At 45.3% G+C, this 17,636-nt stretch overlaps 1 protein-coding gene across 2 annotated transcripts in view; it reads left to right on the forward strand.

Moving 5' to 3' along the window:
• Nucleotides 1-17,636, forward strand: part of LOC119440670 (hemicentin-2-like) — a 258,948-nt gene that overhangs the window by 187,355 nt on the left and 53,957 nt on the right. For both annotated transcript variants that reach the window (XM_049662189.1, XM_049662190.1), the window contains exons 3-4: nucleotides 7,845-7,955; nucleotides 15,695-15,898. In XM_049662189.1, the coding sequence (XP_049518146.1) occupies nucleotides 7,845-7,955; nucleotides 15,695-15,898 (315 nt within the window). The remainder of the gene's footprint in view (nucleotides 1-7,844; nucleotides 7,956-15,694; nucleotides 15,899-17,636) is intronic.

Consider the following 17,636-nt stretch of genomic DNA (forward strand, 5'->3'; position numbering starts at 1 on the left):
ACCTCCGTTCTACGAACTGAACATTTTGCAAAGTGTTAGGTTGAGTTTAGCTCTCAACACCACTGCTTTCATTACGAGTAACAAAGACTTAGAGTGATGAAGAATGAAGGATAAGTGAGCGCCCTAGTCGTGGGTGTAGTTGCGAATCCTTCAAACTGATCAAAACTTGCATTTTACAACGTCGTTTATGACGTTTTCAAAATCAGGGGCCGAATTCGCAAAGGTTTTCATTGCTAATGGATCTTTGTCATTGTCCGGTCACCTTCCCTAATAATGTGTCCAGCATCTGGAATTTACTGGAATTTGCTCTTACGAACACTTATGCCATAAGAGTTTTTTGTGTATATGAGTCCAGTAAATAGTTTATAGAATCAGCAAATGAGCACAGCTTAATCAGTATGCAGCGAGAATTAAAAAAAAAGTGCACTAGGTGATCGTGCCGACTCTAACGGTTGAAATTGAATGGTAAGGGCGCACTATCTTCCACTACATTCTGCGCCTTTGGTAGCACGGTGAAAATAAATCGACCAAGTACTGCACAGCAGATCGCCAAGTCAGAGGAACTTCGCGGGGTTGGTAGTCAAAGTCCAAACATCCTTTCGGATAAACGGTAATAACACCAGCGCCCCTCGAATGTTCACCTGACACGTTATAACAATGAAAAATGTAATGACTCGCGATCGGATAGAGACGTTTTATTTGTTCTAAACTTAAGCCTTTTCCGTCAGAATATTATGTGTAGCACATGATAATATAACCTTGTGATGGAAGTGCGTTGATTACGATTTGTAGAGCTTCAAATGGCGCAGGACTTCCAAGTTTGGCTGTGGTCTGTATATTTCTTTTCCTTCAATTAATTAATAGCAAAGAACACAAACTGGAATATTAGTTCGGTGTCTGCACTTGTCGGTGAAAAGCGCCGGCTTTTCACTCCATCCATGCTCGCACCTCCTTTGTTCTCAAATGGCTCTCGGTGGCTAAGGGGCCGCACTGCAACGGAAAGTGCCTTCGAGAGCTCGTGCCAAGCGCCCAATTAGGCAATAGCGTGCTTTTCGAGTGTGGTTCACGTACTCTTTTCCCCAATATTTACACTTTTTTGCCTTCATTTTATTTACTCTTCAGAATAAAAGGGAGCCTGATTAGAGATTTTCCGAGAGCAGGACGTTTCTCGTCTTCGCAGAGCCTCTCATACGAAGATTTCGCTTTTCCTTAACAAGCAAAGGAAAGAACTAGCGACTTTGATAAACTAATATTTGGTGTTCGCATCGTCCCGGTACGTTTCAGCACTGATTAATCTCGTCTCAGCATTACCTGAGACACGCACGGAACAAAGTTCGGTTCCCTGCAGCAAATTGTGGACGTTACTCGTGATTTTGTTCCGCTCACTTATACTAATGGAGACTCGTGTCTATGAGACACGCAAAATAAAGGAAGAAAAAAAAAAGAAAGAAGAAACATCAGAGCCAGCATTGCGATCAGGTGCGCATTACTATAATAAATTGTGTCAGCGCCACTGGTTGAACAACTTTGCGTTTCCAAGCAGCCATTTGATGTTTCAACATTTCAAATACATGGAAATGAGCCCTTCTATACCGATTACCGGACTTTATCTTTATTAGCTGCCTGTCGTTTGTGTATGTTACACTTGACATCATAAGCACGCGTTTTGACTATGTCCGCCAACGGTAGCAATCATCCTGCTTTGGTTGGCTCCTAAAAAATTTGAATTAAGAGTTTTGAGATGACAGTTTACAAGAGTGAGAGACAAATTCGAGGGAGTACTCCTTCACTTAACGCGATATATCACATGAATATTCTTTGAAAGTAGATAATAAAACAACTGAGTACTCGGGTAACCTTTAATTTTTGTTTCATTCCTTGATTTCGGGACTGGACTTCTGCTTGCCGCATTTTACAGACCATCGTAAAATAAGTATAAAGCGTAGTGTAGCTACATTGACGCGTAGACCAGGAAAGAGACCTTCCTAGTAACATCTCATGCGTCTGGCTATAGACATGCACGTGCAAAACTCTGATGTATGGATTCGATGTCTTCGGTCTTCCTTTGCTGGGATGAGCGTTGTGCTCACGAACACTGTAGCGTTCTTCTGGTAAAGTCACGTGCTTACTACACCCGTGGTGGGTACAGTGGTATGAACGGAACGGACAGTAAACTTCAAACTACAAACGCTGACGGTTTTCTTTCGGTCTTGTCTCACACACCAATGAGGTACGATGCCTGAAACAACACTGGCGACGCTCCGCATCAGGCCAGCGTTGTGAGACGCCTGGTAGCTGCCAAGGCGATGTTTCTTCTGCGCGGAAGTTGCTCCGCGCGCTGTGATGTTGCCGTCGCGAATCCTTAGAAAGTGTATGAGGAGCTTAAGCGCAACGCAAAACCTGCCATAGCTCTCGATGCTTCGCTCTTCGTGTGACACTGGCCAAAATTTTTCAGCTGTTATAAGAGAGCTGAACGCTCGCGGAGGTGCTCTGAGGGATTCTTTGATACTTATTGGTGTTAAATTACCTAATAAGACAATTAGAAGCCATGATTATGCGCAACAGGCAAGAAATTGAGAAATAGGAGATCAATGACAGGGAGATTAACGAAAATAAATGTCCAGTTGGCTACTCTGTGCTGAGGAAACAAGATAGGGGAGAAGGGCGAGGTGTGAATAGATACTGTCTATGCTCACGATATCAGACACCTGGCATACTCTACAGCTATCCCCTGACGCCAAACGGCATTCTTGGATCCTGCTCCTTACCGAAGTAGGGTTAAAATAGGCATTATCTCAGGAGGAACTTCGAACAGCATTTTTAAATAATCGTGAAACGCACAACTGCTTTCATTAAAGAAATGCCGAACCGATTTTAACAAAATTTGTTAAATTCAAAAGGCAAATCTAAAATACAGTGATTGCTAGATGCAGATTCATAATTAGGACATCAGTTGTTTTACCAAAATTGCCCAAACTTGGTAAAGTTGAGTGTTATTGAAGCACAATATCAAGTGTACGGGCGTGAACGCAAATCAAGTAGGCTACTTGTTATCATTTTGCAAACCCTTCCTGTTATATCAGCGAAAGCAGACAAATATGATGGATTACTTTATTGCTTAGGTGAAACTATTACATAATCACGTGAGTTATGCGTAAGTTCCGCGCAAAGATTTGGGCCGTATATCTTGCGGAGTAAAAGCTGTAACTTTCCTCTGCCTTAAATAGCCCGATTGGCCCATTTTACTTATTTCTGTAATTGCTTTTCAATAATGCATCATATATAGTTGTATCCTTGATGCTCATTCTCTGATTCTTTAATTTTAGACAGATTTTCACCAAAGCTTGACGGCCTAAATAAAATCTTGTTTCGTTAAATAATATGGTGAATGCGATGAATGGTAAGTAAATGGTTTCTTTTAAATTGAGGAAACTTCATCGAAATTGGTTCGGTTGGTGCCATGCAAAACGATTTTTACTGTGTAAGTATTTTTTCAAGTTGCAATATCAGCAAAATCTGTCCGTCACGCGAAAAGTGTAATGCCTTGTATCTGCACAAAAGTGCGTAATTTGCGAAGTTAAGACATTTATTCGTTATAATAGCGTAAATGCAGATGATGAGTAGCTTTAAAGCGATAAGGAACAACAGAAACCAAAAAGAATAAATAAAATTGATCAGAGATCATAGCCATAGGGATACATAAGGCTCTATAGAAAATGCATGGGGAGCCTATAGTAGGGGTGGCCTACTGAAATTTGGGGGTGGGCCAACTTGAAATTTGGGAGGGCCAGCCTGAACATTGGGACTGGGACAACGGCAATTTGGGCGTGGGCCAAATTGAAATTTCGGCATGGGCGACTACAAATTTGGGGGTGAGCCAACAAAAATTTGGGGGTGCGCCAACCTAAATTTGGGCGTGGGCCAACTTAAATTTGGGCTTGGGCCAACTTGATATTTGGGCGTGGGTAAACCTAAAATTTGGAGGTAGGTCAACTTGAAATTTAGGGGTGGCCTAACTGAAATTTGGGGGTTGGACCACTTAAGGTTGAGGGTAGGTCAACTTGAAAGTTGGGGTGGGCCAACCTAATTTAGGGGTGTCCCAACTAAAATTTTGGGGTGAGCCAACATGAACTTTGGATCGGGTCAACTAAAATTTGGGGGTACGCTTACGCATACTTTACAACTCCAGTGGAGTTTATGCATACTTCTTATTCCTAGAGAGCTAAACAGGAGCTCCCGAAATAAAGCTTGTTGTGAACGTTCTGATTTAAAGATCCTACGAGACTTCGCAGAAGCACATTACAGGACAGTTTCCGATGTAATGACATATAAACGACGAGAGCGAACAACAGATGTGGGGGCCCACTTGATACAGAACTGAAACATTTCAAAGTCTATTAACGTGAATGCGTTGGCTACTTGGTTATTCATATATTCAGCAGCAACAACGTTAAGGACAAGGACAGAATGAAAGCACCTAGAAAACACATCATTGAGCATAATGTGTCGATGAGCCTTCAACTTTGTGTTCTAAGCGTTTTTCCCTCCCGGACATTTCGAAATGCTTTACAGTGGAGGGCAAAACAGCAGGGCGTCTAGCAGTGAGCATTACGGCTACGAGCGTTTTATTTAATTTCATCTACCGCCTGTGAGATATTTCTCTGGTGCGAATAATTCTCGCGATAACAAGAAACTGCTGCTCTAGTCTATATGGAAGCGCGAAAAAAAAGTACGCTTAGATTACATTTATATCATTGTTCTGATCCTGAAAAAAATCTTGCATTCATTCCACTGGAAAATTCAGAAATTTATTCGTAGCTTCTGTATTTCTAAAAACATTCTTTGTGCACTTGTACCTGTACGAGCACTTCTTTCATTTCTGTCTCTGTGATCTTTCAATCCCTTATCCTCCTTCCCGAAATTGCTGACCGACGTTTAGCCACGTGCTGGAGAGTTACGGCTGCGGCAGCAGGCGTTTTCCTGTTAGCTGTCATCAGTCTCTCTCTCTCTCTCTCTAGCGCGCGCTTGTACCTGTGGTTCAAGATTGTCGGCTGTTTTAAGACATTTCTAGTAACTAACAGACGTGTTAAATATGTTGGGCTCACTTGTTGCAACACTCAGTGGTCGATCACCTCGCCTTTTCCGTCGGCAGGCATACGGGACACCGTGTTAACAATGCAGGGGCTAGACCAGTCTTGTAATAGATGCTCTTCTAGCCGCATAGCTTCATATAACGAACACCGTCCTTAATGCGACATCAACAGTCCAGAGCTCATACGGGAGCACTTTACCCAGTGCACAACTCGTCCGCTGTGGCACCTATGGTGCGCCTGCACAAATCAATCGGAACTAATGCACGTGATGAAGAAAAAAATTCCTTTTGGCAATCGCTCACATTAACTAGGAAAGCTGCGTACTTTCGATTACACGTTCCTTCACCTTTTACAAAGACCAGGTAGATAGATGACTCGTCCTAACCGTAAGCTCGTACATTCATTTCATTACGAGGTTATACTGGGCATGCACGCAGACACCTTTGAGAATATCTAGTTCACTTGCTGCTACGTGAGCAGTGCGTACACCCAGCTTCACGACATCCCACAGCGCACCCATGTAACTGCACGCACAGAGACCGAGTGCCGACGGATCACACATGACTGTTCGTCGTGATGAAACGAGCTGCCGACCGTAGCGAGAGCTGCGCGGGCAGGTCTGCTGAAAGCAAACAGAAGAAACACCGCAAGACAATTCACGAGGACATGTCTCGCTTCTTGTATGTGTTCGTGTTAGAGTGGACATATCTGTGTGCGTTTGTGTTGCTGATAAACGTTTTTGTAGACCGTGCGTGCCTGCGCGGACGCATGCACGCGCGCGCACTTGCGTGTGTTTCTGTGCTTGTATGTATATGTACGCAGAGGTGGCGCAGAGGTGGAGAGGGGGGGGGGGAGGGTATCCGACGGCTGAGTAAGGACAGCTATTTCAGGCTACAGTCAATATGACAAGGCATGTGACAGCCATGCGTTGTCTCCTTTCCAACCAGCGGAAGGAAGAAGGCGCGTGGATGTCATCCTCTTTCTAAATGGCCGTGCCTCTCGTACTGCACTGTGTGATACGTGTGATGAACTATCTCAAAAGAAACCCCGATAGCGACATCTATGTGCGTTCCTCGATACTGCGTGGCAACAGTAAGCGTAGAATTCTTTCCCCGGGCTGTGCTTTGTAAAGTAAAATGAAAGAAGAGGCGCGGCAACTCTTTTCTCGCAGCCGCGCTCAGAGCCTTGATTTATAAACACAATTTACTTTCCCTTTTCTGTTTTTTTTTCTCGTACTTTCCATTTCGTCTCACCATATTCCTCGCCCAGTACCCGGAAATAAGGATCGACAACAAATCGCAGCTCCTGTTTATACAGCGCTAATAGGACGTCGTCGTCGCCAGTCGCTGCTGCAACGCACCCCTCTCCCCTCTGCTCCGGCGAACAGCAATGAGGAGTCGTTAAACAAGCCTCGAGGGAGACAGCGTCGGCGTGGAGAAACAAGAAAATCCGTCGCCTGAGGCAATCTGCAGCAGCATCTTAAATGGAAGCACGCGTTTTATTTTCGCTGCTGGGCGCGTCTGCCTCTTCGTGCCTCTTATTCAAACTGACCGCTCTTTCTTTTTGCGTGTCGATGTCTTCGCCATTCACACAGCGCTCCCTGAGGAGAACGCTTTGTTTGAGAAGCTCCCGTTGCAGTCATTCAACGCAGCAATGAATAATAGCACTGAACTAAGGGGGGGGGGGGGGATTTGGCAAGCTGAAATAAATGAGTGCCATCGCTGATTTAAAGAAAAAATTTTCATTGTATGGTTCCAGTGCTACTGGTTTGAGAACTGAAGCAAATATGAACAGGAGATAAAGAGAAACGCCTGTTCAGAAACTTCCGCATTCTCGCACCGTAATCACACTGAAGAACGCACGTATGAACTTGTAAGGTCGTGGAAAAGAATTCTACCAAAATGCTGTCTTCCAACCGTTCCCTGACGTGCTGCAACATTATGACATAGTTAAAGAAAGGGGAAAAATCCAGAACGTGAAGCTGTCATCAGCTAAGAAAAAGTCCAGTATTCTATCAGCTGAGAGCAACAGGAGTGTTGCAGGCATTTTGCCACGCAATCAAATTTACAGAGAGGTACAAAGCAGTATAAAACATGATCCCGCTTGAATTTTTTTTTTTGGTCTAGGGCGAGGGCAATGGGGAATGGAGCGCTCCGGCCACGGTTCATTTCCTGCTTCCTTGCGCAACAATTTGCGAGTAATTGTAGCACGGGAAAAAGCAACGACAACGTTGCAAAACACAACCACCTCTGCATTCTTATTTTCGGAACTATGACCGCCTGTGGAGGCATCATCAGGACTCGTTTACGTAAACTGAAAGAAATTGCAATAGTGAGTGCAATAGTTAGGGACAGAGATCGCAATTTTGTGACGTTTTGTTATTAGGCGCAGTTTTATTTTACCGCTTCCTGTCGAATTGTTCGGCTGTACGCTGAGACATTTTGTTATATGGCCATCACTTTTAGATTTGACTGACTGAATAAACTTTATTAAAACCAGCAAGAGGTGGTGGCTGGGCCTAGGCACTTTTAGATTTGGGCGAAAATAATTCTCTTGTAGCTTAAGCGCTGGCAGTGCGATGTTGTAATACTAGAGGATGTTTACTTGGGAAGGTGCCTCAATATACGGGCTATGGCAGTACGGTGTTTTCATAATACGTGGTTTGTTCTTCACATTAAAAGAGGAAACAAAGCTAAGTTCGTAATAAAATTGAAGAATAATCATTCCATATTTCTTTTTTTTTTCTCCCAGTACCTCCCAAGCGTCCCGTCATAATGGACGAAAATGGCACGAAGATTGACAACATCACCAGGCCGTACCTAGAGGGCGAAGACCTCACTCTGACCTGTGACGTCTACGACGGTGAGTTTCTTTGCTGACAGTTTTCTTAGCTGAACTTCTCAGCATTTTTTTTTAATGATGAGAGCACCTTAGAGTGCATCACTTTTTATCGTGTGAAGGCACCACTATTGTTTAGGCGCGGAAATTCTTTAGGATTCTAAGTAATAATTAAGTCGAGAAGAAAATAGCACAGAACACTTTGGTGGTTGAATAAATATATAAGGAGCATCACGGCGATGGTGACATTGACGGCAAGATTTCGCCTGAAGTGGCTGTATATTTTCTACCGCAATTAGAGCCGTAGAGGTTTATTCCCCATCGTTTTGCATGAAGCCATCATTGTTCGAGCACGTCATATGGTCATAGTAGGCTATGGATGCTATCCTTCTACTTCATGTATTTTGCGTCCCCGGTAGTGAAGGGGAAATGGAGAGATATTGATTTTGTTTCCTATCTTCTATTTTGCTTTTTATCGTTGGATTAGTTTAAATTGTTTCCGCTTGGTGTTGCTTTAAAAATCAGCTGACAGCGTCAGCAAATCATGCACGTCAGACAATTATAGTTCTTCAGACGCATGTTCTTTCAGGTGTAACATCGACGCGATCGCAATATTATGTGTTGTAAGTCTTGCACTGTTTTATGAATTATTGGTTGGAATAAAGAATTCGAAGCTGTGTACGGAGCAATCTACAACGGATAAGAACACCGAGTTTATTGCAGAGGTGGCGCTATATTACCCTGCTCTCTGCCCCCTGCATTTGAGATCGTACTGCTAGCTTCTCTTAATTTGTTTCACTTTGGCGCAGGTGAACAGATAAACCGAAGAAGGCGTGGCGTCAGCCTATTATAGCAGACAGAGGCGCCATCCCACTCTTTAGGTGCTGTATTATTTGCTTGAAGTATACAGTGTCAGCGGAGTGGCCGAGTGTGTAAAGTACAATGAGATTTCACAAAGGTAACAAAGAAAAAAACACTTTCACAGTTTAAATTCAATGAAAGTGCTGTGTGGCTTTTTTTTACTTTATTTTTTATAACCATATCGGAAGGTTCTTCGGGATGAGTTCGGCGGATGTCCAAAATACTAGGATAGTCATAGAACAAATGATAAAGCTGTAAAATGAAGACGTGATGTGCTTTTCAGCAGAAGACCTTTTGGGCGAAAGAGTGGAATAAAAAAAAAACGCCCTCTCATATTATGAGCGTGTTCTTTGGTGCTTCTTTTGGTCTGGACTTTACCACGATCTCAGTCATTAAATCACTGCCTGAGGCTTTTGTCGAAGATGGAAAAGCCAACCACTCTCCCTCCTGGCCGCCTTCAAACGCTTGACGTACCATCATAACCACTCTTCTCTTTAGATGCTTATCTTCTAGGTCATTTTCCCACTTCTGTTTTGGAAAATAAGTGGACTGTTGTAGCAACAGAGTACGCTGACATGATACGCAATCACATGGGCACTGCTGACAAGCTGTGTAACCGTTCTCGTTGACCCCCTCCTATAGAACGTCATCCATCACCATGGTGCCCCTCTACAGCTTCTCATCTACCCAGACCGCTACTTACTATCTTAAGTTGTAAATGACCTTCTACACACTTGCGCGACTAAACAGGAACTTTCTACTGCTTACCATTCACAAACTAATGGCCTAACCGAGCGTCTCAACCATACTTTTACTGACATACTTTCCATGTATGTGTCCGCTGACCATCGCGACCGGCTGCATTGCCGTTGGTTGCGTTTGCGTATAATTCTTCTCGCCACGATACTGTTACGATACCTCTTCTTTGGCCGCGATCCTACGATACCATCTGACACCGTTCTGCCTGTAAGCCTGAATTTCCTGTTTGGGTACGCCCGTGAAACGATATTCAATGCACAAGAGACGGCGCCTATATGACGGGCTCCTACACATATAGGCAGGCGCCTATATGACGCTCGCTATCGGAACGGCAACTACGTATATACGTGCCGTGTGCCCTGGTTCTCCTTTGGTGACTGTCGTGCCACGTTGGCCTCTCGGAGAAGTTGCTTTCGCGCTACTCTGGCCCTTACCGACGTCCCCCTCTTGAATTCACCCGTGGCTCAGTCTCGCTTCGAGGCAGTCCCCGTCGTGCATCTCAAGCCTGTATAATTTGACCGCCTCCCAAAAGGCACCGCGTTGGGGCTTCAGCCGCAGGGGGTCATGCAAAAAGCTTATGAAGCAGACGTGGAAGATTAGTCCGAAGAAGAAGACGCTCTTAGACTTTGCCAGCTAACTACCATGTTGTCGGCCACTACAGTCATTGCAAATATTCTGTAAATATATTTCGTGCCTCTCCTTTCCCCTTAACAGTATGGGTGTAATCAAACGCCCTCTTCTATGTGTGTAAGTGGGTGAGGTAAAGACACAACAAACACCCTTAAAGGTGCAAATTTCCTTACCGTGTACCTTGCTGCACACTAACGTGCTGATTCACATTCTCATGAAAAGGGGACAGAAAAAAGAGAGGAGGCTTGTGGAACTACACGCGGCTCTGATGACGTCGAAAGATCACGCGAATGCGCAAAAGTTGTAGCAAGAATGTGAGCACATCGAGTCCATTAAACCGCATTTGAATGGCCATCTGTAGGACTTCGCTTTAAAGAGGCAACCGACAGAAAATGTCGTCTAGCTCAAAGAATATTGCGTATGCGCAAACTTTTGGCCTCTGAACCTTGGATTTGAGGGGTGCTTTACGAATGATGACTGCTGAAAGCACGGGACATCGCTTTTTTTTTTTTCACCACTAACGGCCTTCCACTTCCACCACCAACGGTTGTCCATGGCTCGTCGCCATGGTCAACCGCGGTCTTCGCTTGGAGATTGCGCCACTTCAAGGTGTGTTTTACTATCTTCTTGGGGGCATTTTTATACTTGAGAGCAGATCATTTACCGCGGCTCTGTAGCTACTGGCCATGTCATAAAGCAGCAGCTGTGTTCGACTGTGGTTTTGAAAAGTGTAACGTTTCAGTCGAAGTAAGCGTGCTTATGCTTTTTGATGTCGTTGATGGTCAGTCATTTGTTTCTGATATTTGGGAAGATCAAAGGAGAGATATTTATGAAATTGAAAGTGGTGCTATCGATATTATCGCAGCTTCATTATTTGTTCAAGTTTAGCGCTAATCAGTGTTATCGAGTTAGCCTCTTTACACTGCAAGGAAACGAAACTGGCAGCTGAAGTAACTGATTCGGAAATGGTTTGTGTTATTTTCTTACGCCTCTAAGCGGGAATCACTAATCAGTATACGGCCGAATAAAAGTATTATGTTTCGATCAATCGACAAATAGACGCGTATTTAACTGTTTATTCCACTCAATGTTATTCAAAAACAAGCGACCGACGTTGCGTGGGTCTAGTGCGTGACCTTTTCCCATAATATAAAATTGGCCCTGCGCTTGCACCGGTGATCCTGCGCACATGATCCTACACAATACTCTAAATTGAATTAAATTCTGGAGTCCTGTGCATTCCAAAACAACGATATGATTATGAGGCACGCCGCATTGTAGGGGACTCTGTATCAGTTATGACAGCCACATTTTTTTTATTCAGCGTACGCCTAAATATAAGTGTGTGAGTACTTTTACATTTTGCCCAGATCAAGATACGGGCGCCATGGTCGAGATCGAACACAAGATAGAGAGAGCAAGCGAGAGAGGAAAGACAGGGAGGTTAACCAGAAGTCAGTTTCCGGTTTGCTACCCTACACTGGGGGGGGGGGGGTAAAGGGGTTGGAGAGAGTGCAAAGAGAGAGAGAGAGAGAGCGAAAAAAAACAGAAAAAAAAAACACAGGCATTGGTAACAAAGGAGGCGTTCCAGTCACAGACGTTGACACAGGCCAGTGGACTTCAGAAACCGCAGGAGCGCTTGCACGGCCTTCTGATGCGATGTTGAGTCGCATCGATGTTGCAGAATTGTTTCTTCCGATAACGGCTGCTCATCCAACTGGTTCAGCACGACGGAGAGCGATTGTCTCTGCACACTGTATTGTGGGCACTGAAGGATCGAACCCAAGACCTCGTGCTCAGCAAAGCAGCACCATAGGCACCGAGCTCTAACTCTAATTCTCACTGTTTATTTCTATGTCCTTTAAAAAAGAAAAGAAAACAGAACGCTATGAACCTACGTCTCGTTAAGGTCTCTGTCTTAAACAATACGGTGTTACATTCTTGCCAATGTGATATACGCGCGACAGCGCCGAAATCACGCCTGGAAGATTCTGTGAAGCTTCCTTTTTTGTAAAGAGAAAGGATAGGAAAGCAAACAGCTGTATTTTCATGAGGCCGCCTTGGGATCGTCTCATGCGCGGCTACCCGAGACGACATCAAGCATAAGCTCGCGTATCGCGCCGGAATAAGAAGCGGAACGAGGAAGTTGCGCCCTCAGTAGCGACGGATATGCCAGAATAAACAGGAAGAAAATAAACAGATGCGACAGCATTCTCTCCTCAGAAGTGTATAGAGGAAAACAAGCGAGGGCATCGCGGGCCTCCCACTGCGTGGAACGAGAAGTTATGATCCACAGAGAAGCCGACGAGGTCTCGCAGCCGCCGCCTCTGCAGCGCACTCCTCAAACGGCGCAGACTGAGCGGGTGGAAAGCATTGTTTTCAAGCATGCGATTTCTGGCGCTGACGGCTTCGCACGAAGAAGAATGTGCGGGTCTCGCATTTGTCTTCGTTGTTCGCGAAGTGGGAGGGGGGGGGGGGGGAGGGGAGATGGCGGAGTTCAGGCGCGCTTGCATTCGGGGATACTGCCTTTCCGCGTTGCTCAACTCCGCGGAGCAGTGCGCCAGAAACAAAACGCTCACGCACTCGGGTGAAGCAACCCCGTTATTTTCTTTTCCCGTTTCTGCCTCCGATCAACGACTCCCCGTCCGAATTTGCCGCAGACTTGCCCTGTCCCTATATTCCGTATAGGGTTCGCCTGTCAGCCAGCGTGCGCAGTTTTCAAAGAAAACATACCCCCTGAGAAAGAGAGAGAGATACATTGAGACTGTTATAAGCGGGGATATGAAGACAGGCAATCCAATACGGTTTTTTCTTTGTCTGGTGGCCGCGCACTTGGTTCGTGTGGCACTGCTGCTTGCGAACCATTCTTCCCCATTTTTCCGGCGTTATTAGAGCTTGCAAGTGACAGTGCTATTGGAGCCATAACTTTCCAAACATCTCTACTGCTCGATCCGGCAGCGGCGTGCACTGCTGGCGCGGGCTGCATTATAAATGACCGGGTCTTTTCTCGGCGAAGCCTGTGCAGTGGCTCGCGAATATCGGATTCACCGCAAGCATTTTCGAGAACCGCGATGCGGTTGCCGCACGCCGTGGCGGCAGAGGCACCAGCTCTGTTGTCGCGTGACTAACGTTACATCCGTTTTTTTTTTTTTTTTTGGCCTCGGCCGTCTCATGTTTTCCACGGGTATGGCTCATCGGTTTTGTGCTAACAGCGTTTGCCCTGTGCCCCTATGTCAGTTTTGACCTCAAGAGGCGATTTTCTTCTTTTTTCTATGTATGCGGTTGCCTGTTTCGATTGAACTGTGCACTCTCTCGTGCAGCCAAGCGTGAAAACATTTCTCCCCCCTCGAAATCGTTCCAGAAAGTGAGAAACGCAGGCTGATTCTATGTGAAGGTTTCTTTCTTCTTTTTTTTATGTGGGTCTTGGAGTCCAGAACGATTGGTAGTACTGAGCATGCACTGCTGTGGGGTGCGAAACGAAGAAAGACGAGTACTTTGGTGTTTTTATCTTAATGTTTGTAAATATTTGTCATGCAGTTTCGAAGTGGCGCCAATAATAATCAGTGTAGACAAGCAATTGAATTCCGATGAAATGGAAACACAAGGAACGAAAATCTGTGCAAGTGTAATCAGAAATCAAGCTTTATATTAAAAAAAATTATTCATCTGCCAGCAAAATAATCGTGGAACAAGATGGCTGGTACAATATGAACGAAATATTTGGTTCAAACAAGATGTAGACATCAAGAATAACAGACAGAAGCAAAAACAGGTTGCCACCTCAACTTGACTTTCTATCCGTAACAGTCATGATGCCACAATTATTCGTTTACCTCGTTTCGTGGTAATTTAGTCTTCCCCTTTCACGTTCAAGACTACCGCAAGATGTTTACCGAGCGCTAACCATTTTACAAGTAGAGGAATGCATGCTTTAAAGGGGAGGTGTGCTTCCCATTTATTATTTACAGTGAACAAATACTTGCGCGTGTTCTCACTGAAGCACCCTCCTGCGTGTCTTTAGTATAGCTGTGTTCACAGCGCACCTTATTCCTATAGGATATAGCGTTAAAGAGGCCAGCCGCCATGTAATGCTGAATTTTTTTGTCGTCAGGCCACCGAAGCTAACCAGCACTAGACTTGCACATTTCTCGAGAACTGCTCTAGTTGATTGGAATTCCCTCCGCCTCTCGAACGGTCGCTTATGAATTCTCGACCTTTCCATGAAGATTCAGCTGCTACAAAGCCTCTAACGCTGCTATGCAACACCATTGTGTCACTTGTGGCTCGATGCGGCCTTCAAACAGAACTTTTGGTTCCTCATTGGCATGAATGAGACACCGTCCTGTGGCAGTTCAGGGTGGGCGGATGATATCGAACATTGCCGCTGCATCGATCTGTTCTCGCTATGACGACCAGAGCTTTCTACTTCGCACCACGTTAGGTCAATTTGATTCAAGATCATTCACGGTGTCGAAAGTACTTGGACCGTGGCCACACGCCTCAAAAGCCTGGAAAGCGATACTTGTATTACGGCAGTTTCTGAAGTCAATGAGCTCAGTGAGCAATTGTGGTTTCGACGTTCACATGTGGACGAAGCGACTCCCTCAGTGTTGTCTCTCCTTCCTTGCTTTCTTTGGTTTTCATCTCCTAACACTTTTACCCGGCCTCGGGTAACAAACCGGACCTGCGTCTGGTTGACCTCCCTGACTTTCCTTAACGTTTTTCTTTCTCGAGATAGAGAGGGAGAGAGAGAGAGAGAGAGAGAGGCTGCTGCAAAGCACCGAATATCGATGGACCATTAGCTATTCTCCCACATTGTCTTCGACGTAGGAGCAGCTTAGCTGCCTGGCCTTAAGCGAGCCAGTTACCGTGTCTTCGGCAAGCAGTGCCGCCCACTCCCTTCACTAAAACGTTCCCGGGGTTAGGGAACATGGTCACCATTATTTGTTTCTTTTTTGCTTGTCCTTTATGATATCCCTTTTCAGTCGCTATAAATAACCTTGGTAAAATTCGCGCGAAGAAAAGAGACGACACAGTTTCTATGCATTGCATTTTTTACATTTTTTACGTGCTGCCCTAGTGCAACAACAATTGCCCGTTACCCTTCTCCTATTTTATATCTTTCGTTAGTCTTTTTGTTTCATTTGAATATAAGAAGGGAGGCGGTAAAATATCTAGTGTATATGGGCTTGTTTCTTATGTACAAATGAAAGCCAAAGACTTTTACCAATGTCCATTTGTTCCCCGCTATTTACTTGTAGGTCCGTGCATATTTTTTACTGCGAAGTTAACTTGTAGCAACTAGTATTCGCAGTAACTTAATGCAACTTTCAGTGCACACGTACACGTATAACGTTCGGAACAAAGACCACAACTAAGTGCGAATATAACTAAAGTCGCACTGTCTTAGGAAGCGATACGAGAGTTTATTTTAGAAAATAGTGCTACCTAATAACATCAAGTTTACTTTACGTGATAAATAAAGTTTTTTTTTTCGCGCATATTTATCGCAGGTCAGCCAGAGCCCGTGGTGACATGGTGGCGTGGCTCGGAACTTCTACAGCAAGCGCTGAGCCGCACTTCGGGTGGGCATCCACGCGCCACGCTGTTTCGCCTGCGGCTTACGCGTGCCGACTACCAGGCGCGACTGACCTGTCGCGCAACCAACAGCAACATTACGCTGCCCGTGGCCACAACCATCGTTGTCAATATGCACTGTAAGTACGCGCTGCTTTGGACGCCAACTGCACGGCACGTTCGTGCGGACGGTGTGACGCAATGGCATTGAGCAATGCTGGAACATTTACACGTTCTTAGAATTTATCACCACCACGATATCGTCATGAATTTAACGGCACCATTCAAACGAAGACACGGAGAATGCAAAATATTTGTTGTCATATTTTGCGTTAGTATGCAAACCGTTTTCAACTGCACGGGACGGTACATCGCGCATCGGACTTCAAAGGAAGCACTGTAACATATCTGTACCAAAGATACAATATTTCCACATCACAGCTGTAATTTGAACTTTTAAGTTTAGGTTTCATTTGAGCACGACAGTATTGTTCGCTTGTGCCTGGCGCATTGTAGTAAAATCTGTAAAGAGGTGTAAATGAAACACTAATTCTTTATGCGTGCGAAATAGCACTCATGTCCAAGGGAATGTTATGTGGTATCAGTGTTTATATAGACGTTATTGCTTGAGAGTAGATCAGGGATACAGATCATGCACCCCAGATCGTCTGCGTCGTGATGGTGCTGAGGGAAAACATGACTGGCCTAATATTAGTCAGGCACGCGATATAAACAAACGCCATAACACCAAGGCCCATATTCACAAAGAACTTTTACGCAAGAATTGATTGTAACAGCTGGTGCCAGCCTCTAGTGACGCTGGACATAAAACTAGCGAAGGGGGCCAGCGAATGGGGTGAACGTCTTTTACAATTAAGAGTTTTGCGAATTCTGCCCTTTGGGACCTGAGCAACCATCCGTTGACTCCAAGAGCGCAGTAGAAAACAATCCCACAGATGTGCAGGTATTACAGAAATTGGCGCCAACTGTATTAAAATGCTTCTGTCTCTTGATACCCACTGAGTGTTTCAACAGTTTTTTTACTAGATTAATTATGACGTTTTAATTGACGCTCCAACACACTTTCGAACTAGTTCACAGAGATTTATGAAGCGTTCCTTAAAACACTATAGACAGAGCACAGGGTAACTAAGAACTGTATCTCTTTGGCACGGCATTATCACTAGCTTCGCAAGTATACCGTAGAGTTACAAGATCGCCCTTGGCCAACCGGAGTCCACGAGCACTTCTCGTCTGCTACAGCTGGGGGTATACAACACGCTTGAGGAAATAGTGGATGCGCAAAGAGCCTCGCAACTCGAACGCATGTCCCTGACAGCCACAGGTCGGTACATCCTGCAGAAACTCGGCTTCAATTACCGTGTCTAACATGGTCAGAAACAAGGTCATTCCACCCGACATAAGCGACACGCTGATCGTTACCACTATCCCTCGAAACATGCACCCCGAACATAACGGGGGCCGACGGCAGGCCCGTGCCAAGGCACTGCTGCGCTCCTTTGGTGGTAAGACGACTACGCGCTTCGTAGATGTGGCAGAGTACGCACAAGAACACCGGTTCACGGCGGTAGTCGTAGATGCTAACTCCCGGCTTACGCACGCGTGTAGTGTCAGCACGGAATAACCAGAAACAGCAGAAGAGGTTGTGAATGTGCTTGCGCTTACCGACCCGCTCTGCGAGGTAGTTCTTAGCGATTCACAATCCGCAGTTCGTAACTACGCGCGGGGGTGCATTTCCTCCGAAGCTCTTCAGATCCTAAGGAAAGCCGGTCGACAGCACTTCGATAGCACCGCGATCATGCGGTTCCCAGCGAACGTCGCCATCCCCACCGACGAGGGCCCCCCTACTTGAATGAG

The sequence above is a fragment of the Dermacentor silvarum genome, chromosome 2, assembly GCF_013339745.2.
Source record: "Dermacentor silvarum isolate Dsil-2018 chromosome 2, BIME_Dsil_1.4, whole genome shotgun sequence".
Taxonomy (NCBI): domain Eukaryota; kingdom Metazoa; phylum Arthropoda; class Arachnida; order Ixodida; family Ixodidae; genus Dermacentor; species Dermacentor silvarum.